The sequence below is a fragment of the Tenrec ecaudatus genome, chromosome 14 (genome assembly GCF_050624435.1).
Source record: "Tenrec ecaudatus isolate mTenEca1 chromosome 14, mTenEca1.hap1, whole genome shotgun sequence".
NCBI classification, from domain to species: Eukaryota; Metazoa; Chordata; class Mammalia; order Afrosoricida; family Tenrecidae; genus Tenrec; species Tenrec ecaudatus.
This window is the reverse complement of record NC_134543.1, coordinates 44,682,893-44,705,493: the sequence shown is the minus strand read 5'-3', so window position 1 is coordinate 44,705,493 and position 22,601 is coordinate 44,682,893. Positions and strand designations below refer to the sequence as shown.

Sequence of the window (22,601 nt, the reverse complement as noted above, 5' to 3'; positions counted from 1 at the left end):
AGAATCAGCCTTAGTATAATATAATAATAATCTTATGATAAAGATAAATGAAAAAAGCATTAAATTATATCAAAGTTAATAAAAATTCTGCCCTGAATATGGGCTGCAACATAAAATAAGATTTAGTTAAGGTCATTTTCACAATTAGATAACATCATCTTAATTTCTATAATTTCATGTAAGCAGGCAACTCTTGCAACCTATTATTGATTTAATAAACAATAAAGTAGATAGCCTTCATGCTTTTAAGTAATAATATAAATTTATGATCTAAGTAATTGAAGAACAGTAAAATAACTCAAGAAATTAGTAATTGGTTCAAAAAAAGGGAAACTGGGTTGTATTTTGTGAGGAAGATGAAACATGTTTTAAAGAGGAAGAATGTGTGACATTTTGATCTTGTCCAAATGAAAATGGAAAGCTAAAATCATCTTTTTCAGCCCCAAATGCATGAGTTGAAGAATCTAATGATAAGGAAAATCTAAAAGCATCTTCTCCTTCTGGTTTCTCAAATAAGTTTCCTGAGAAAGAGAAATATTACAAATCATGTTACTCATGTTTTTTAATGTTTGAATAACTTATCACTGAATTTCACCATGCCACATATACAATATCTAGAATAAAACTGAATCCATTATCTAATGAGATATTTAACTATATCCTCTTATTGCGAGGTACTGTCCTGAGTACTATCAAAGTTTAAATTAAAATGAACTCAAACATAAACCCCACTTTAAAGTAATTAAAAATTTTAAAATCTGAAAACTAATATATAGAGAGAATAGCACAGAGGCAGAGAAATAGTCATGCATAAGACGTATAAGGGTAACAAATCAATGTAACTTGGCAGGAGCACTTAAAAATAATAATAATGTGTAAATGATTACTGAAGATGAGCTTCAAAAAATTCCTGAATGCTCAACTGTAGAATCTGGCCATTAAAGATTTTTTTTTTAAAAAGCTAAGACATGTTGTTTATGAGAAAAACTGTGTAGAAGTGCTGGAGCCAGAGTAGCTAGAGGTGGAAGTAACAGAAAAGAGGAAATATCTATTGCCCAGGAAAGAGGTAATGAAAGTCTGATCTTAGAAATGGGAATAAATAAAACTGTCAGACCTGAGAGATTTGCTTAAGTCAAAGTTATTCAATTATGATTAACTTAGCAGCTACATTTTATGAAAGCATTGTTCAAGGACAATGACAAAGCAGTTCAAAGAGTTCTATAGTTTTAAAGGAAATTTTTAAGTAAATCTTACATATAGAATTATTTGGTTAGTGATTCTGAATTGTCATTAAGGAAAAATAATGTTTTTTTAAATTATTATACTACTTAAACATATAAATGTAAAAAATCTCTATTTTAACATTTTAATTTGAATTTAAAATCAAGTCTTATTAAGCCATTAAAATGTACAGCAATTAAAATTCTTACTTGAAGCAAATCTTTAAAGTAATTATAGTTTTTCAATAGGGAACCAAATCAAACAGTGCACCAAACAAAATAATTTACTTTGTGTTGCTTTGAAATGTTCACGACTTTTTTGTCTTCATGACTTTTTAAACCCTTTATTTCCCTCTAAAAAGAGCATAGACAAACAGTTGAATGGTTGAGGTGATTACCAGATCCTGAGTTTTTCCTCTTGTCTCTTATCACATTTACTTTTCCACTGACTTCAGTACATCTCCGTAAGACTTAAGCAAAGACAAGAGCTCTAATGTATATATAGATCAGGAGGGGGAAATATTGATTTTCCCTCTCAATAAATAAATTTGAATTTTTTTAATTTCAAAAGAAAAGAAGTTCATATAAGCTCTCATCGAACTCCTTTTCTACCAACGTCTTCGGTCTGAAATTGATCAAACATGCAGTCAAGGTGCACTGAGAATTGTGGGCGATTGAAACACAAAAGTTGGAGACAAAGGGGAACAATGGTTGGAAATACAAACTTGGTCATAAAAATGAAGCTAGAGATCACATGATAGAATTTCGCAAAACCAACAACCTCTTAATCACAAATACCTTTTTTTCAACAACATAAAAGATGACTATTCACATAGACTTCTCCAGATGAAATACACAGAAATAAAATTGACTACATCTGTGGGAAGAGGTGATGGAGACACTTATTATCAGTAACTAAAAACCAGACTAGGGCCTGACTTTGGAACAGACCATTAATTGCTCATATTTAAGTTCAAGTTGATGCTGAAGAAAATGAAAACAAGTCCATGCGAACCAAAATACAATCTAGAGCATATTCCATCTTAATCTGAGAACATCTCAAGGGCAAATTTGATATTTTAAGTACTAATGACATAAGACCTAATTAGCTATGGGATGACAAGAGCATCATATATGAAGAAAAGGTCACTTAAAAGAAAATAGAGAAGAACTCAAAGTGGATGTCAGAAAAGACTCTCAAACTTCCTCCTAATCATAGAGTAGGTAAGGCAAATGGAAGAAATGAAGTCAAGGATCTGAACAAATTTCAAAGGGCAGCTAGAGAAGAAAAAGTAAACTATAACAATGAAATGTGCAAAGACCTATATTTAGAAACACTCTAGTATGGATGCCCTACATTAGGGTTGGTAAAGGGGACGTGCAGCTAAAAAGAAAAACGCCCTCGACAGGATGGATTAACAGAGTAGCTGTAAAAATGAGCACAAACCTAAGATAATTGTGAGGATAATGAGGAACCAGGCAGTGTTTTGTTCTGTTGTATATAAGATCCTTATGAATCAAAATTGACTTCATGGTTCTTCATAAGAACAAGTGAACTCCCTGTAAATAAAGTAATAGAATATCGTACAAGGTAGTATTCTAGGTCTGTGGGAAATTAAAAGGTAAATAAAATAGTCCCTGCCTTCAAAAAGGCTTTCCACTCTCAAAAAGAGGTAAAGTCCTGGAAACGTAGGGTTGCTGTGCGTCAGAACTGATTCAAGGTCAGTGAATTTAGTTTTTTGTTTGCCCTCAAAGGGCCCATGATTTAGAGATTTTTATATATATTCACAGATAACTATAATAGAAGTATAATGTAAACGACTTCTTCTAAAAGAAAATAAATTCAGAATGAGGTAGAGATTTTATGGGAGTTGAAGAATGAAAAAGGAAATAAGGAAAAGGTTTATGGAAGAGAATTTGATCTTGAAAGATAGAAAGAGGTTGAAGTTGATTTTAAGAAAGAAAACGTGGTTGAGAAAGTGTGGACATATTTGAGGGTTTTTAATTTTGCATGAAAAAGGTTATGTGAATAACTTGCTGGAGGCTAAGCTAAAAAAGTAGAAGCAGCATGTCATTTTCAGTGGGGAGGCATTACAGTGTAGGTATTTGACTAGAGTAGTAACATAGTGTTAAGCATAAGGAAGATTAATTAGGCTGTGATCTTTAGGTAAGCTGAAGAATGAAAAGATCAGTTCAGATATTCCTGTTATAGCCTAAGTGAATTGTATTCACAGTTTAAAATACAGTGTAGTCAGGGAAAACTAGAAGGAAAAAGAAATATGTATTTTGGAAACAGAACTGATCAAACAATGACTAGTGGAAGGTATTCACAAGAATAGAGAAGTTAAAATTATCACTGAGTTTCTGTATGTTAGCAATGAGAATAATAGAGAAATCCTTAATGGCATCAGAGGAAGATAAGTGTGATTTCAAATATCTTTATGGTAGCCCTGCTGGGATAGTATTTACAAGTTAGACTACAATTCGAAAGGTCAGCAGTTTGAAACCACTCCAGTGGGGAAAGATATGTATGTATATATACTATATATAACTGTATACCTTAAAGAGATCTGAATTATACAATCAGAAATCATATCTTAGTTATTGGGGAAGACATAAATTTGGTCTTTTACTATAATTTTTGAAAGCACTTAAGTGAATGAGAATATCAAAAAAGAGAATGTAAACATTTATATTTTTTATGTGGCAGATATTTAAACAATGTTTATATTTAGTAGATTCCTTCAGCTCTAATATCATCAGATACTATCTAGGTTAATTCCAAAATGCATGTCTCCTCCTCCAATGAATTAAAGATAAATATTTTCAACATTCTACTCTACTTTCAGGAGCCCTGGTAGTATAGTGGTTAATCATTGGGCTGAAATCCGCACACTCAGCAGTTCAAAACCACCAGCAGTTCCCAGAGAGACTGGGTTTTCTACTTCCAAAAAAAATTATAGCCTTGAAAACTCACAGGGGGGTTGTGTTGACTTACTGGCATTAAGTTTGAATTTTGAGATTTTTCTTTCACTTTATTATCTAGTAATTGATGCAGTTCTCAAAGCAGATTTGAAATTAACCTTTCAATTTAGGTCAATATACAGCCTTTCTACAGTTTCCTATTTTAATAAACGGCAATTCCATTCTTACAGTTATTGAATTCAAAACCTTGATACAACCTTTTTTTCTTTCTCTTTTTATATCAAGTCCATAAGCAAGTCTTTTCAAATCTACCCTTAGAAAGCTTTATAACCCAAATCTGACCCACTATCGTCAACTCCATTGCTACCATCCTCGAGTGAATTCTGACTGAAAGTGCCTTTACACACAACAGAAAGGAACAGTGCCTCATTCTGTACTATCCTCATAATTGGGAGGTTTGAGCTCATTGTTTACAACCACTGTGCCAATGCATCTCACTGAGTTTTCCTCTTTTTCACTGATTCTGTACTTTACAAAGCATGATGTTCTTTTCTGGGGTTTGGCTTCTCCTGATAACATGTCCAAACTTAAGTGGGACAAAATCTTGCCATCCTCACTTTAAGGAGAATTCTGGCTGTATTTCTTGCAAGAGTGTTTCTGTTTGTTCTTCTGGTAATCCATGGTACTTTAAATATTCTTTTCCAATTTTCAAATGCATCAGTTCTTCTTATTCATTGTACAATTTTCACATGTGATAAGCAACTGAAAATATCATGGCTTGGTTAAAACTCATCTTAGCCCTCAAAGTGATATATCCTTGCTCTTCAACACTTTAGAGAGGTCTTGTGAAGAGGTTTGCCCAAGGCAATATGTCATTTAACAACTTGACTGCTCCTTATGTATTAATTTTATATCCAAGCAAAATGAAATTCTTGACAAGTTCAATCTTTTCTCCATTATCATGATAGGATTTTGTTTTTCTTTACACTGAGTTGCAATCCATACTAGAGGCTACGGTCCTTAATTTTCATCAGCAAATGTTTTAAGTCCTCCTCCCTTTCAGCAAGCTTGTCATCTGCATATTGCAGGTTGTTAATAAGTTGCCCTCTAATCCTGATGCCACATAGTTCAGCTTCTCTGATTATTTGCTCAACATACAGACATAGTAAATATGGTGAAAAGATTCAACCTTGATGCACACCTTCCCTGATTTTAAACTATTCAGTATCCCTGTGTTCCTTTAGAATGGCTGCCTCATGATCTGTGAACAGTTAAGTGCTTAGGAATGCCCATTCTTTGCGATGTTATTCATAGTCTGTTATATTCCCCACCGTTGCATGTCTTTGCTTAGTTAATAAAACATTTCTATTTTCTGCCAAGATCTATTCCACATCTTTTTCTGAATCCATCTTGAATTTCTGGCAGATCCCTGACACTGTACTGCTGCAACTGTTTTTGAATTATCTTCAACAAAAGTTTACATTTGATATTAATGATACTGTTCAATAATTTCCATATTCTGTTGGAGTGCCTTTCTTTGGAATGGAAATAAACATGGATTTCTTTCAGTTCATTAGGCCAGGAAGCTGTCTTCTAAATTTGTTGGCATAGACCAATGAGTACCTCCAAAGTTGTATCAATTTGTTTTGACATCTCAATTTGTATTCTGTCAATTTCTAAAGCCTTGGTTTATTTCCAATTCCTTCAGTGCATCTTGAACTTCTCCCTTCAATATCATTGATTCTTTATCATATTCTGTCTCCTGAAATGTTTGCATGTTGATTTTTATGTTTTATATAGTGACTTTATGTGATCCTTCCATCTTCTCTTGATGCTTCTTGAGCCATTCAACATTGTGTTCATAGAATCCTTGACAATTGAGACTTTCGGGAAGATGGCAATAGAGTAACACATACCAGAGGGACTCCGCAGAATTAAGCCCAAGAGAGTTGCTTAGAGGGAAGTTCAACACTTCTGGAATGCAGGAGGAACATCATAAAGATAAATAGGCACAGAGCCACAAGGTTTTGAGGGACTGGGGGCTTATGGCTTACCAAAGTGGAGGTCAGCTAGGGCTTGACCTTAGCCCTGCCACTGTTTCTGCTGGAGCCAGGACAATTTGGAGCCCATGAAAGGACTTAATCTCAACATAGCCACAGCTTGCCGCTGTCTTGGGGCAGGGACTAAACCCTTGCAGCCCGATGGGCAGGAACTGGGGTTCAGCTACATTCTTCTTTTGTTTCCCTCTCTTCTCTATATCCCCGCACAGTCTCAGGGGATTTACTTTTTAATTTGTTTTCTCCTCTTAGTCTCTTTCCTGTTCTCTCACTCCACTGCTGACCTCCAGACCACTCACCTTAGCCTAGGGCAATTATGCCTGCACCACACCCAGCTAGGTGACCTCCACCCTGTGCAGCTAGTCCAAGGCTGAGGAAAGCCCTGTCAACCTCTACCAGGGATACTCCACCCAACTTCTTACCAGGGAATTTGTTCCTGTGTGCCTGAGGGCCTAAGGCAGCTTGGCAAACACTCTAAATGTTCCAAGTTGCTGCAGGAACCTCTGCCCAACCACCGCAACACCAAAGCAGGCAACCTACCAGCCTTCTGGGGCACTCCTCTGAGAGCGAAACCACAGGAGGATAAAGTGGTAAGTTAATTCCATCGTGAAATTAGCTGTAGGCAGTTCAAAGAAGCATTCCTACAAGTCTCCCAGAGAGAGCCAGTGCTCTTCAACTCCCTGGAAAATGGCACCTGGTCCCTCTAAAACAACGCAACGCAAACAGCCATCAGCCCCCAACGACCTCAACGACAAAACAGGAGAAACAAAAGGCAATGGCAAAAGATGTACTGAACATAACAACATACACAGAAGAAGCAGACATTGAGCTGTCACATAAAGAAATTCTCAGAATGCTGCTTGGAGTCATACAGCATATGAGGGAAACAATACAGAAAAAGGATGAAATGATAGAGAAGATAAAGGCCATACACCAAAGGGAAATACAGGAGCTTAGGGAGGAGATAACAAAAATCAGTAGCAGGAACACAGACCTCGAGAATCGACTGGAGAAAGCAGAGAACTGCATCAGTGACTTGGAGGACAGCCAAGGAGACTTTAACAAACACTAACAAAAATCTAATAAGATCATCAGAGAAGCTGAAGAAAACTTAAGAGCTATGTCTCATGCTATGAAGCAGAACAACATTAGAATTATTGGATTGCCGGAGGAAGATACAACAAAGAAGTCATCTGTAACAATAGTGAGAGAATTACTGAAGGAAAACTTCCCCAGCTTAATGAATGAAAATCAGGCAACCATTCAGGAGGTTGAAAGAACACCAGCTAGACTGAATCCCAAGAAGAAGTTACCAAGTCACATAATAGTTAAACTATACAACTTTGAGGAAAAGGAGAAAATCATGAGAGCAGCTAGTGAAAAACAAACAATATCATATAAAGGTTCCCAAATAAGAATATGCTCAGACCTATCAGCAGAAACTATGAGGAAGAGGAGAGAGTGGAGTAATATATTCTAAAAATTGAAGGAAAACAACACAAATCCAAGAATACTCTACTCAGCCAAATTATCGATCAAGATAGATGGAGAAGTAAGGGTCTTCCCAGACAAGGAAAAGCTTAAAGAATACGTTAGAAGAAACCCAGCCCTACAAAAGATCCTTGCCAACCCTGTATGGACAGAAGAACAACACTCACCAAACATAAATAAGAGACCACCACATAGAACAAGCTCATCCAAAGGGCAAGTAAGAGAAATGAGGCACCAAGATAGTACTGGCTTAAATATGCAAAGAAGTCAAGAATGATATACACACACGCGCATGCACACCTTACTAATGAGAAAGGAAAGTAGGAAAACACCCAACACAAAAGGCATCAGATGACATCACAGAGTCTGCAGATTGAGATATAACCCTGAATATCAATGGCCTGACCTCAGGCATTAGACTGAGACTAGCAGACTGGCTTAGAAAACACAACCCATCAATCTGCTGCCTACAGGAGACACATCTCAAGGCTACAGACAAAAATAGGCTAAGAATCAAAGGCTGGAGAAAGGCATTCCAAGCAAACTGCAATTCAAAAAAAGCAGGGGTTGCAATCCTAATCTTGGATAAAATTGACCTCAAAGTTCAAACCATAAGAAGAGATAAGGAGGGACACTATATAATGCTCAAGGGGATGCTAAACAAAGAAGCACTAAGCACTGTAAATATATATTCCCTGAATGAGAGACCTGCTGAATATGTCAAACACTGCAAAAGATGAAAAAAGAAACCACAGCCTCAACAATTATAATGGGTGACTTCAATACACTGCTCTCTCAGAAAGAAAGATCACAGGAAAAGAAACTCAACAAGGAGGCTAGAGATATAAACACTACAATGAGATAATTTGACCTGATAGATATTATCAGAGCTTTTCACCCAAATACAAAAAAATAACATTCTTTTCAAGCCCGCATGGCACATATTCTAAGATAGACCACATACTGGGGCATAAGGCGAATCTACATAAATTTAAGCACATTGATACCATGCAGACTTCTATCTCTGACCACTGTGCCGTAAGGCTGGAAATCAACAAAAGGAAGACAAAGAAAACAAGAGCAAACAATTAGAGGATGAATAACTCTCTACTGCAAAAGGAGAGCGTACTGGCACAGATCAGAAATAAAATTAGGAAATTTCTAGAAACCAGTGAGAATGAGCACATGATGTACCACAACTTATGGGACAAAGCAAAGTCAGTTATCAGAGGAAGTTTCATAGCAATTCATGCACATTTGAGAAAGGAAGAGAGACTCATGAGTGATGTGCTGGCATAAAAATTATAACAACTAGAGCAGAGTCAGCAGGACAATCCTACTAATAGCAAAAGAAAGGAAATAATAAAAAATCAGGGCTGAGATTCAGGAGAGGGAAAATAAGAAAACTATAGAAAAAATTAATATCGCTAAAAGTTGGTTCTTTAAAAGGATAAACAGACTCGACAGGGCGCTGGCAAACCTAACCAAAGAAAGGAAGGGAACAAATTTCAATAGCAAGAATAAAGGATGAAAGAGGGGACATTACAGCAGACCCTAATGAAATCAAAAGGTTAATTACACAGTACTATGAAGGACTGTACTCCAATGAATTCAGCAACTTGAAAGACATGGAAAAATTTTTGGTAAACCAATCCCTCTCCCTAGACTATACCTGATGGATGTCAATAATCTCAACAAACCCATAGCAATAGAAGAAATAGACAAGGTTATCAAGGGATTACAGAAAAAAATACGCTGGACCAGATGGCTTCACTGGAGAATTCTACCAAGCATATAGGGAAGAACTAATACCAATCTTACACGAACTCTTCCAGAACATAGAAAAAGACGGCAAACTCCTGAATTCCTTCTGTGAAGCTAGTATAACTCTGATACCAAAACCAGGCAAAGATCCCACAAGAATTGAGAACTACGGACCAATCTCAATGCAAAAATCCTTAACAAAATACTAGCCAAAAGAATACAAAAGTATGTAAAACAAATAATTCACCATGACCAAGTAGGATTCATACCAGGGATGCAGGGATGGTTCAACACACAAATGACCATTATTATTATTCATCACAGTGACATGAAAAACTATAAAAACCACATAATAATATCGATAGATGCAGAAAGAACATTCAACAACATCCAACACCAATTTCTGTTTAAGACACTTGAGAAGGTAGGAATGGAAGGAAAATTCCTCAAGACAATACAAGCTATATATGAAAAACCAATAGCCAACATGGTAGTCAATGGAGAAAAGGCTAACACAATCCCACTGAAAAAATGGGACCAGACAAGTATACCCCTTATCCCCACTCTTATTTAATATTGTGCTGGAGGTTTTAGCTAACAGCATAAGGCAAAGAAAGCACATCAAAGGTATTCGTCTGGGGAAGGAAGAGGTGAAACTACCATTATTTGCAGATGACATGATTTTATATATGGGAAATCCCAAAAGCTCCCTAAGGGGATTAATGGAAGCAATAGAGGAGTTTGGCCGAGTGGCAGGATACAAGATCAACAAACAGAAGTCCATCGGACTGTTATACACATCGGGTAAGACCACAGAAGAGGAGATCAAAAAAGTGGCACCCTTCACAATAGCCAAACACAAATTGAAATATCTAGGGATATACCTGACTAAAAGAACAAAAGATCTATATGGGGAAAACTACAGAACACTATTACAAGAAACCAAGAGCGACCTCAACAAATGGAAAAATATCCCATGCTCGTGGATTGGAAGACTCAATATAGTCAAGATGTCAGTTCTGCCTAAGGCACTATATAAGTTTAATGCAATCCAGATACAATTACCCTCATCTTTCTTCAAAGAAATGGAAAAACTGAATTCCAACTTCATATGGAGAGGGAATAAGCCCAGAATTAGCAGAGAACTCCTCAAGAAGAAGGACACAGTGGGAGGGCTTGCTTTACCTGACTCTAGCACATACTATACAGCCACAGTTGTCAAAACTGCATGGTATTGGTACAATGACAGATACTGAGACCAATAGAAAAGAACCGAAATTCCAGAAATAAAATCATCAGCATACAGACAATTGATCTTTGATAAGGGCCCCCAAAAAATATCAAATGGGAAGCAGATAGCCTCTTTAACAAGTGATGCTGGAAAAAAAATGGATATTTACCTGCAGAAAAATGAAGCAAGACCCTTATCTCCCTCCATGCACAAGAATAAACTCAAGGTGGATCACAGACCTTGAAGTTAAACCCCAAACTATTAGGGCCATCAATGAGGAAGTTAGGACCAACTTGAGAACTTTGGCACAGGGAATACATAGGCTATCAGAAATAGGAAAAGACACAAACACAGGGGAGACACAAATTGACAAATGGGATATACTGAAGATGAAACACTTGTGTACATCAAAAGAATTCACCAAGAGAGTAATAAGAGAGTCCACGAACTGGGAAAACATCTTTAGCAATTACACATAGACAAAGGCCTTATTACTAAAATATACAATATTCTGCTAGCTTCCAAAAAGAAAAAAACTAATTGCCCACTGAGGAAGTTCACAAAGGACCTGACAGTAGTTTCACAGGGGCAGAAATCCGAATGGCCAACAAATATATGAGAAAATGTTCCCGATCTTTAGCCATAAGAGAAATGCAAATTAAAACAACAATGAGGTACCACCTAACACCCTCTAAGATAGCCCAATTCAAAAAATCAGAAAGCAACAAGTGTTGGAGGGGCTGGAGAGAAAGGAACTCTCATCCACTGCCGGTGGACCTGTAAGTGTGTACAGCCACTATGGAAATCGATCTGGCGATATCTATATTGAGTTACTATATGACCCAGCAATCCCCCTACTGGTCTTATACCCAGAAGAGGCAAGAAACAAACCAAGGCCAGACATCTGTGCTCCAATGTTCATTGCAGCACATTGCAAGGAGTTGGAAACAACCCAAATTTCCATCAACTGACGAGTGGATTAAAACGCTGTGGTACATACAATGGAGTACTACACATTGGTAAAAAGCAGTGATGAACGTTTGAAGCACATCGCTGCATGGGAAGAACTGGAGGAAATCATGCTAAGTGAAGTAAGCCAAGCACAAAAGGAGTCCGCTGAGGTAACCTTTTAAAAAAATGCAAAAAGGGCATAGGGAAAAAGCTACAAACATTCCTGGGGTGAAGACCAGGTAGTACAGCAGGGACCAGACCAAATACAGGGATACACATGGTAGACAACTAAAAAAGGTGGGGAAAAGAAAAAAATAGTAATAAAAAAAGAAATGGGTAGTGGGGGCACAGGGCACTAACACACACAAAGGGAGGGTGTATTGTTTATATCTCCACAGGGAATGAGGGACTAAACTTCAACCCAGTGCTCCAAGATGTGAATGCAACATGCCTTTGTGGAGTAGGGAACCAGTGTAGAGGTCTGAGGTGCTGGAATCAGTGGAGAGGTCTGAGGGGCCAGCCCCAATCCCAACTACTACGTGGATACCTGCCCCTCCCCGCAGAAGAATTTGTTTCAAAGGACAGCACTGAAGATGCAGCTCCAGGCGAGGGACATATCTGATCGGAGCACATGGGAGCAGATGAAGAGAGAGGAGGGGAGAGTGGAGCACATCCTGGCCCACCAGGCCTTGAGGACGATGTTTCCAACTAGAGCAGCCAGTCCACAGAGAGGACCACATGGCCGGCCCCACTATGACACACGACATCCCTCACTGACCCATAGCCCTACAGGGGACAACACTGGAGACACAGTGTAGGAATTGCACTCGATCTGATCCTGTCACACTGAGGCAAAACACTAAGGGGTGCAACAGAACAGCAAGGGAATGGAGTGGCAAGGTCTCCAGGGAATATTGAAGGTGGACTTTGGGGCCAGGGCATGGTGCCCCAACAGACTGACTGGAAAACACTCCTAAAGGCCAACAAACAATCCTTGAACTAACTACAAGCTTTTCTTTCTTGTTGTGTTTTGTTTTGTTGTCATTGGTTGGTTGTTGTTGTATATTGTTACTTGGTTTTGTTCTGTCTTGTTTTTGTGCATGTTATTATCTCCGCAGGTCTGTCTAAATAAGATACGCTGGATGAACAATCTGGAAGAGAAAACAACGGGGCCGGGACCGACAGTTCCGGGGGACATGGGAGAGGGGGAGATGAGGGAAAAGGTAGTGGTGTTAACAAACCCAGGGACAAGGGAACAACAAGTGATCCAAATCGGTGGTGAGGTGGGTGTAGGAGGCCTGGAAGGGTGTGATCAAGGGTAATGTAACCAAGAGGAATTACTAAAACCCCAATGAAGACTGAGTATGATAGTGGGACAAGAGGAAAGTCAAAAGAAATATAGGAGAGAACTAGGAGGCAACGTGCATTTATAGAGGTATAAATAAAGGCATGTACAAATGCAAATATATTTATATTTGAGGACTGGGAAATAGATCTATGTGCATATATTTATAGGTTTAGTATTAAGTAGCAGAAGGACACTGGATCTCCACTCATCAGAACAAAAAATCATATCATAGTGAATGAGGAGGGGGGATTACAGAGTGGAGACCCCAAGCCCATTTGTAGCCCACTGGACATCCCCTTACAGAAGGGTCTCACGGAGGAGACAAGTCAGTGAGGGTACGATGGAGCAATGATGAAACATACAACTTTCTTCTCGTTCCTAAATGCTTCCTCCTCTCCCACTATCATTATCCCAATTCTATCTTACAAATCTGACTAGACCAGAGGATGTACACTGGTACAGATAGGAACTGGAAACACAGGGAATCCAGGTCAGATGATCCGTTCAGGACCAGTGGTGTGAGTGGCAATACTGGGAGGGTAGGTTGGAAAGGGGGAACCGATTACAAGGAAGTACATGTGACCTTCTTCCTGGGGGACGGACAACAGAAGAGAGGGTGAGGGGCAATGTCGGACAGGACAAGATATGACAAAATAGTAATGTATAAATTATAAAGTGTTAATGAGGAAGGGGGAGTGGGGAGGGAGGGAGAAAAATGAGGAGCTGATGCCAGGGGCTTAGGTGGAAAGCAAATGTTTTGAGAATGATGAGGGCAATGAATGTACAAATGTGCTTTAGACAACAGATGTATGTATGGATTGTGATAAGAGTTTTATGAGCCCCTATTAAACGATTTGAAAAAAAGAATCCTTCACAATTACAACTGGACAATTGAATTTTTCTTTAGTTCTTTTAGCTTGAGAAATGCTAACTGCGTTCTTCCCTTTTTGTTTTCTCACTCCAGGTCTTTGCATATTTCATAATAATGTTTTTTGTCTTCTGGAACCGTCCTTTAAAATATTTCCTTCCACTCTAAACATACCCATTTGCCTGCACTTCAGTAAACATGTTGAGCATGCTCCCTTCTCAACACCTTAATACTGTCTGATACAGCACTTTTCCCATAGCTTGTATCAGCACATCTCTCAGGTCTCTGTTCCAATGTTCCCTTTTCAGTAACATTTCTGATTTCCTTGCTTTACACAGCAACCACCTTCCCAAACCAAATATTTACCATTCCCCTTATTCTACTTTACTTCATAGAACACTTAGCACCATCTGTAAGCTAAGTCTTAACATCAATTCTGAGCTGACCCAGGATTGAGTAGAGGTTAAAGAATTTTTCTTTAAAGAAATGAGTTCAATTAAGTGTAGAACAATGGTTCTCAACCTGTGGGTCGCGACCTCTTTGGGGGGATAGACCAAACTTTTCACAGGGTCGTCTGATTCATAACAGTAGCAAAATTTCAATTATGAAGTAGCAATCAAAATAATTTTATGGTTGGGGGGGGGGGTCACCACAACATGACAAACTGTTATTAAAGGGTTGTGGAATTAGGAAGGTTGAGAAGCACTGGTGTAGAGTGTTGTGTCACTTTTTATCTGCTGGAAAGTACTACATTGGAATTGAATGAATTGTGAATTAGCATGCATGCTTTGGTCTTTATGATCAGGTAATAAAGATTGGTAGGAAACTGAGGCTGCGGATATTCTGTGTCAAGTTTGACTTACCCCTTTTGTTCATAGCAATGATAGTTGTATGTGACCCATGTGGGTGAAGCAGCAAAAGACAGCTTATATTTGGAGAGCTGATAGGCCTCTCAATGAAATAATACAGTTGTCTCTTATGCTTCATCTCTATAAAACTATTATATTATTAGATTAAAAGTCGACCGTAACTTGTGAGTTTGTCTGCCAATTCAAGTCCTTACAACTATTCTTTAATGTACTACTTGACATATATTCAGTTGTCTACTTTTCAGTCTCTCTTACTAGAACTAGATATGAACTATAATTATTTGTGTCCACTGCTCAATCCTCAGCATCAAAAGATGGAAGAACTAATAAAAAGTAAGCATCAAAGACAAGAAATCCAAGACTCTAGAAAGGTAGGAGTAGTCAACTGTATCAAATGCCACAAAACAATTGAAAAATAAATGCAAAAAGTATAATATTTGACCATTAGAAAGTTACTAGTAGTCAGGAGAAAGCAAGTTTTGATACAGTAGTAAGAAAAAGAAATAAAAGGTAATCCATGAGAAGCAGAAAAGTAACAATAATCCTAAAAGCTAAACAACACCTAACGGAAAATATTTTCTCTCAAACCATAAAAAAATGTAAAGAAAAATCAATTAGAGGCAAACTAAAGACTAAGTGAAAAAGTTAACATGTTTTTCTGTGTTGAAAATTTAAATCACGAGAAGTTTGAAACCATCCTCAGGAAAAGGATGGGATGATCTACTTCCATTAACAATAATAGTCTCACTGGGACGGTTCTGCCCTGTCCTACAGGGTGACTGTGAGTTGGCACCAACTTGATGGCAACAAATTTGGTTAGTTTGGGCGACTGAAAAACGTGGTCAGGCCTGCATCCCAAGCTCTTTGCTCCCTGACTCTGGAGTGAGACTACTTTTCCACCTGTAATCCCCTAGCAAATCCAGGATGGAGCTCCCTGTTCAACATTATTTCTCCCTGTAGGGGGTAGTAGGCAGGTGTAGTTGGAAAATCTTGGGAATGGAAGCAGTCTGCTTAAATGTTGGCCTCTTCTGGTCCTTGGGTTCAGTGCTTTTTCTGTGATAGCTTTTGGTTCTTAGCTTATCCTGTCAGTCTTTCTGTGGGCAGGCAGCTCCAATTAGGACAGATGGACTTAAAGCTTGATGTCTTGAAGTTTCACAGCAAAAGTATTCATAAAACTGCAAAGCCAAATGTGAACTTGCTGCCCTCATGTGGATTATGACTCCTAGGGACCCTATGGATCAGGGTAGAACTGCCCTGGGAGTTACTGTTTACGGGAGTAGAAAGCCAAATCTTCCTCCTGTGGAGTAACTGGTGGATGCAAATATAAAAATGAAAGAAAAAAAAAGAAAATTTAAATCACTTACCAATTTCTTGTGATGAGAGAGGATTTAAATTTGCTGCAGAATAATTTTCATTAAACTGAAAAATAATTGTAATTAAATATTGTGAGATCAGTAAAATATACATATATCATTTATACTTAAATTTACATAGCAAAGTACACATAAAACAAGTTTTGCCTTATAAACCTAGTTATTCTAACAGAATTAGGGCAAAATGAAAACATTTTATATAGTATATTATTGTGCTTAAAAAATATATCTTCAAATCAACCTGTAATTTACTTATACAATGAGACTTCTAAATTAATGGATGGAGAATGGATTAAATATTAATAAGTAATATATAATAAAGATTTCTACTTTAGCATACTAGTATGACCTAATATTCTAGTCAACATTATACTTTATTCTGAAGGCTTCAGCACTTTAGGTTAATGATACTGCTTTTTCACTTATAAAGCCAATAAGAAGGATGCTAACTTCATGTAAGTTGGATCACGTTCTGCTAACAAAAGAATACTTTTTCTGCAGACTTAAAAATATAATCCTAATCTTATTTGTGAGTGTTTTTCCATGTTGCTATTCAAACATGGTTTTAATGACAATACAGTGCTCTGCCATGTGGACATGTGGTATAGTAAAATACTTGCCTGCTACCTAAAAGCTGGCAGGCTGAACACAGCAGTCATGGGAGAAAGATTTTGAGCCTGCTTCCTTAAACATTAAAGCCTTGGTAAATTTATTCTGTAGTTCTACTATGACCTATAGGGTTGCTATGAATTGTAATGAACTGTTGAAGTTTAACAAATTATGGGTACCATACTGAATAAATATGGGGCAAAGATATAATTCTGATGTACACTTTTCCTGATTTTAAGCCAACTGGCACTCCCCTGTTCTCTCATAACAACTGCCTCTTAGTCAATGTCCAGGTGATGGAAGTGTTTGGGAATTCCCATTCTTCATAATGTTACCCATACTTTGTGACGATCCATAAAGTGAAAAACCCAGATAAACACCTTTCTGGTATTCTTAGCCAAAATCCATGTGACATCAGTAATAACATTCCTCCTTTCACATTCTCTTCTGAGCTTGAATGTCTGGTAGTTCCCTGTCACCGAGCTACTGTTTAATTATTTTCAGTGAAAGTTTACTTGCATGTACTCTATTTCCTCTTTTATGGAATCTGTTCCATAGTAAGGAACTAAAAATTTACTTGGGTTTACAGTGCATAATTTATAGAAATATTTAAAGAAATAAAAAGTTCTACTAGTTTCTCATATACCTGATCGGATGGGTTTTCTGAATCAAATATAGAAGAATCAAATAAATTCAATCCAGGAGATCTAGACGTATAACTCAAAAGAAAAGAAATTTCTGGGGATTCTTTTTGTGTTTGAGCTTCAGGTACTATATTTCTATTTCTGTTACAGAAAAATAAGAAATCATTAAAATTATTTTTAAAACATATTATTAAACATTATAGACTGATGAGCACTAGAAGCAACAGCATAGACGTGAGAATTAGAACGGTAGGAAACAGTAGGAAGTAGTTAAATAACAAATCTAAGAAAATAATATGGTTTTAGGTGGAGAAAAATATAGAACAATCAATTTGGAAATAATAATACTTAACACCTACTGCTACTGTACTGTCATCCTCTATTCCAGGTACTTCCAAAGCCATTAACTTATTTCTCACAACAACCCCACGAAGTAGGTAATACTTTGTCACTTCCATTCGACAGAAGAGGATATTAAAACATAAAAAAGTTAAATGATCTTCACAAAGGCACTTAAGTGTCAGAAGTGGGATTTGAATAGAGCAATCTAGATTTAATGTCCAAGCTCTTAAGCCTGATGCTATACTGCCTCTAAGCTCTTGAAAACCAATTACAAAATTTTAATCTCGATGTGAAGTCAGGCATTACAAATTGTTGTATTATGGAGTTAAATAATAAAAATAATAATTTGGGAGAAATAGATGAAGTATTGTATAAAACAGTGGTTAAAAACATGGATTCTAGAGCCACACTGTCCAAGCTTCAATATCAACTCTATGATCAATTAGCAGTACCACTTGTGATTCTGTTTCCTCATCTATAAAATAAAAATGTACCTGATACCTCTTAAGGATGCTGTAAATATTAAATGATCAGTATTTATAAGATACATAGGATATGGGCTTGCACATGTTTGGTAATACTTAAGTGTTTAAACAGATAACTAAAGATACTGCCAAACTAGATGTTTTATCTTGAATGAATCACTTAATTTCTATAGACCAGAGTTTTGTCATTAGCAAAGGCAGATTTTACATATGATCACATTCTTTTTCAGATTATCAGACCTGATGAGATCCACTTCAAACATGTACTTGAGTTAACAAAATTACATTCATATATAAAACTCTTATTAGCAATTTAAAAGTCATACACAGGTCCCTAATGACATGGCTTAGAAGAATTAGAATTTAGAACTAAGTAAAGGATAGGACTAAACAGTTAAATGCAGCTGTATATTATAAATTTATGACCTCCAAATTTATTAATTAATCATGATGGAAATATTTGTGCCCCCAAATTATACTTACCAGAATGAAATTATTGCTTCAGACACTAGAATATATGGAAAATAACAACTAGAATATTATTCAGTAACAGGTCCATACTAAGCCATATGTGGTAATAGTTTTATAATTTAACATTTTTAATTCTTCCAGAATTTAAAAATTCTTTTGGAAAATATTAAATCCATAAACTCTGTATTATCCTAGGTAAGTAATCAGGATCTATTCCATCTTCAGCTACATATTATAGGAAATTTTTTTCTTTTTTTTAATAGGAAAATTTTCAGAGAATTTACAAAAAAAAGAAAACAGGACAGTAATTGTTCAAAATGGGTGACAGATACACAGTAATTCATTATACTAGTCTCTTTTCTCTGTACTTTTGAAATTTTTCATAATGAAAACTTTTCATTACAGGTAGTAAAGAATTTTACTACTTCTATCAATTATTTAATAGGCAATTTAATTATTTAATAGGCTATAATTTAATAGGAAATTTAATTATAATTATGTAATAAATAATTAAAATCCTACATTTCAGCTGATGGTGTTTTAGGGTCCTGAAATTTCTGTAAAGATTCAAGTGATTTTGCAGTTTTCGGAGTTCTTAAAGGTAAAGGATTTCCAGGTTTTTGAAAATTCTCAGAGATTTCTTCTGTTTCATTATTTTTACTTTCTTCTGGCTTCTCAAAGTGCTCTGAATATATAGCCTGAAAATTCAGACAACAGAAAACTCTAAAAAGGAATGTTACTATATTAAAAAAAAATCACATATCTAAAAATATAAGAGATGGAAAATACCAGATTCATCTATGATCATACTGTCATTTCACATGAAAAATATAAACTGTAAGATACATAAGTAAAAATTTATTATCTACTTATTACATTCATAAGTAAAATATAAATATGTGAAAATGATACCAAAATATTAATGTCAAAACTTGAAACACAACTATTTAAAAATATCTAATTACCTCCTCTCCCCAGTTTTATCTCCCTCAACCCCTCCTGAAAAAGTAAATGATAACCAGAACATACTCAAAATGATGAGGAAAAATGTTTAGAAATTTTTTCTTTTAACTTTTCTATATTACGCTCTCTTGGTGAAAGGCTTTACATGCTACCTCCTTGAAAAGGAGCCATTTACTTTGAAAAAATTTTGACCTCATTGTTTTATTAGTCTTTGCAAGCTTTTTGCCATTAATAGTTAATTATCATACTATTAGAGCTTAAATTCTGAGCTCTAAGTTTGTAGCAGGATACGGTTATCTTGAACAGAGACTGTAGTGGGTTATGTTTTGGGATGCTAATTGCAAGGTCAGTTCACAAAGTTTGAAACCACCACCTGCTCTTCCGGAGACAGATGAGGCTTTCTGCTCTCATAGCGATATATTGTTGCAGAAACCAACAGGGGAAATTCTACTGTCCTACTAGGTCTCTATGAAATGGAGTGGACTCAATAGTAGTGAATACATGAATTAAGCCTCAGTTAAATTCTGATCATTAAGCAGTAATAGCCTTGCCCTCAGGCAGAGTGCACTAGAAAGTGTATTACTAACATTTCCCTAGCCAGTCCAGGAAGGGGTAGCCAAGCCCTGGGTGCATCCTTCATGTAAATTGGGATACTAGGGTCACATTGTAATGAGTCATGTCCTGATCCTCCTGGTTACAGGGTCCTGAACCAAACATATAAGGTGTTCTATCTAGCCTAATATAAGTGTCCCAACCACGGACCCATGCTTCTGTAGCCTCACCTCCAACTGTGTATTGATTCTGTTGCCAATCATGCTTTTGTGCCAGTTTCTCCTATAAACCAGTCCTATTTAGGTGGCCAGTTCTCTGTAACTCCTTAGATAACCTTATGGCCTTATGCTAATAGTATTGCTTTTCTAGGTAAATTGTCTTTGTCCTGTTTAAGACTTAATAAATGTGCCTCTATAAATTATATTTGAATATGGAGTCTTTGTCCCCTACATTATACTACTTCAGCTGTAAAATTTGAAAAACTGAATACTAAGTTTCCATCATCATTTTCTAGGCTAGGAATATGATCTCTCAAGTATGTTTATTATGTCAAATTCCATTATAAAAATAATTTGGATCCTCCTATCAAATGGGATTTTACCTGTATTTCTTTACAGCAGAATACCAGTAAGTTGTTTCTCTTAACTACTGCAATTTTTAGGTGCTATCAAGTGAACTCTAACTCATAACCACCCAACGAACAACAAAACAATGTCGAGCTCGGCCTCATGCTCACAATTGTCGTTTGAGCTCATTGTTGTTTTCTCTGTGTCAATCCACCTCCTTAAAGCTTTTCCTCTTTTCCACTGGCCTTTACTTTAGCAACCATATCTTTTTCCAGTTACTGAACTCTCACTGAAACACGTGCTAAAACACTTGAGGTAGTCTCCCCACCCTCTCTTAAAAAGAGCATTCTCAATATACTTCCTCTAAGACAGGTTTGTTCATTCTTCTGGAAGCCCATGGTACTTTTTTTTTATTTCAATATCTTTCAGCAATACTATAATTCAAATGCACCAACATGAGGATTTCCTTATTCATTGTCTAGCTTTCACATACATATGAGGTGATTAAAAGCACCATGGTTAGGACAGGCACAATTTATTTTTTTCTCAAAGTAACATCTTTGCTTTATAATATTTTAAAGATGTCCTGTGAAGATTTACCCAATACAATTAATCTTTTATCTTTTGACTGCTGATTCCTAGAGCATTGATTGTGGATCCAAACAAGACAAAACCCTTAGCAACGTCAATCTTTTCTCCATTTATCATGATGTTGTCTAATGCTCCAGCTGTGAGGACTTTTGCTTTCTTCACACATTAGGAGTTGTAACCTCATAATAGAGACCCGTAAAGTTTGAACTTTAGCAAGTGCCTCAAGTCCCCATCGGTTTCAGTAAGCAAAGTTGTCATCTGCATATAACAGGTTGTTAATGAGCCTTTCTCCAATCCTGATGCTTTATTTTTCTTTATAGTCTAGTTTCTCTGATTATTTGTTCAGCATGCAGACAAATGTGTAGTAAAAGGAAACACCTCTGACATATTATCTTTTCCTTTTTAAATTATGAAGAACCTGGTTCATACAACTTCCTCTTGGTCCATGCACAGGAAGAACACAATTAAAGAATTCCCAATTAAAATAGTTCCCAAATGATTAAAAAAAATTTTTTAATTACCCATAGTTTGTTATGACCCACCAAGTCAAATGTCTTTGCAGAGTCAGTAAATATCTTTCTGGTACTATCTACTTTCAGCCAAGATCCATGTATCAGCAATATCTATCCTTTCTCTTCTGATTCTGGTTTAAATTTCTGACAGCTCTTGTCAGTGTAGTAGTACAACTATTTTTAAATTGTCTTCTGCAAAATTTTAGTTGCATGGGATATTAATGATACTGTTCCTTCTGTTAGGTCAACTTGGAATAACTCAAAAATGAGTCTCTTACATTGGTTGGCCAGGCAACTGTCTTCCAAATTTCCTGACAAAAAATGAGTGGGTCCTTCCAGTACTGTATCAGTTTGTTGAAACACTTCACTTGGTATTCTTTCAATTCCTGGGGCCTTGTTTTTCATTAATGCAGCTTAAACTTCTTCTCTCAGTACCATCAGTTCTTGATCATATGCTATCTCTTGAAATGGTTGAACGCTAACCAACTCCTTTTGGTACAGTGTCTCTGTGTATTCCTTCCATCTCTTGATGCTTCCTACATCATTAAATGTTTTGCCCATTGTGTGCTTGAATATTGCAGCTCAAGGCTTGAATTTTATCTTTAGTTCTTTCAACGTGAGATATGATAAGCATGTTCTTCCTTTTTGGTCGATTTCAGGTTTTGTTTATTAGAAAACTTTATTTTGTCTCCCAGAGTTGCCCTATAAAATTTTATGGTCACTTTTTTTATTTGATCATTTCTTCCATTCACTATAACTATGCTATGTT

The 22,601-nt window shown here is 36.5% G+C and overlaps 1 protein-coding gene across 1 annotated transcript in view; it reads right to left on the bottom strand.

Annotated features, from left to right (window-relative positions):
• Positions 1 to 318: 318 nt before the first annotated feature.
• Positions 319 to 22,601, bottom strand: part of C14H14orf39 (chromosome 14 C14orf39 homolog) — a 59,883-nt gene continuing 37,600 nt past the window's right edge. Inside the window, exons 14-18 of the mRNA XM_075530532.1 lie at positions 19,171 to 19,346; positions 17,759 to 17,764; positions 17,353 to 17,491; positions 16,089 to 16,143; positions 319 to 521 (exon numbers count right to left, since the gene is read on the bottom strand). Coding sequence (XP_075386647.1) covers positions 319 to 521; positions 16,089 to 16,143; positions 17,353 to 17,491; positions 17,759 to 17,764; positions 19,171 to 19,346 — 579 coding nt within the window. The remainder of the gene's footprint in view (positions 522 to 16,088; positions 16,144 to 17,352; positions 17,492 to 17,758; positions 17,765 to 19,170; positions 19,347 to 22,601) is intronic.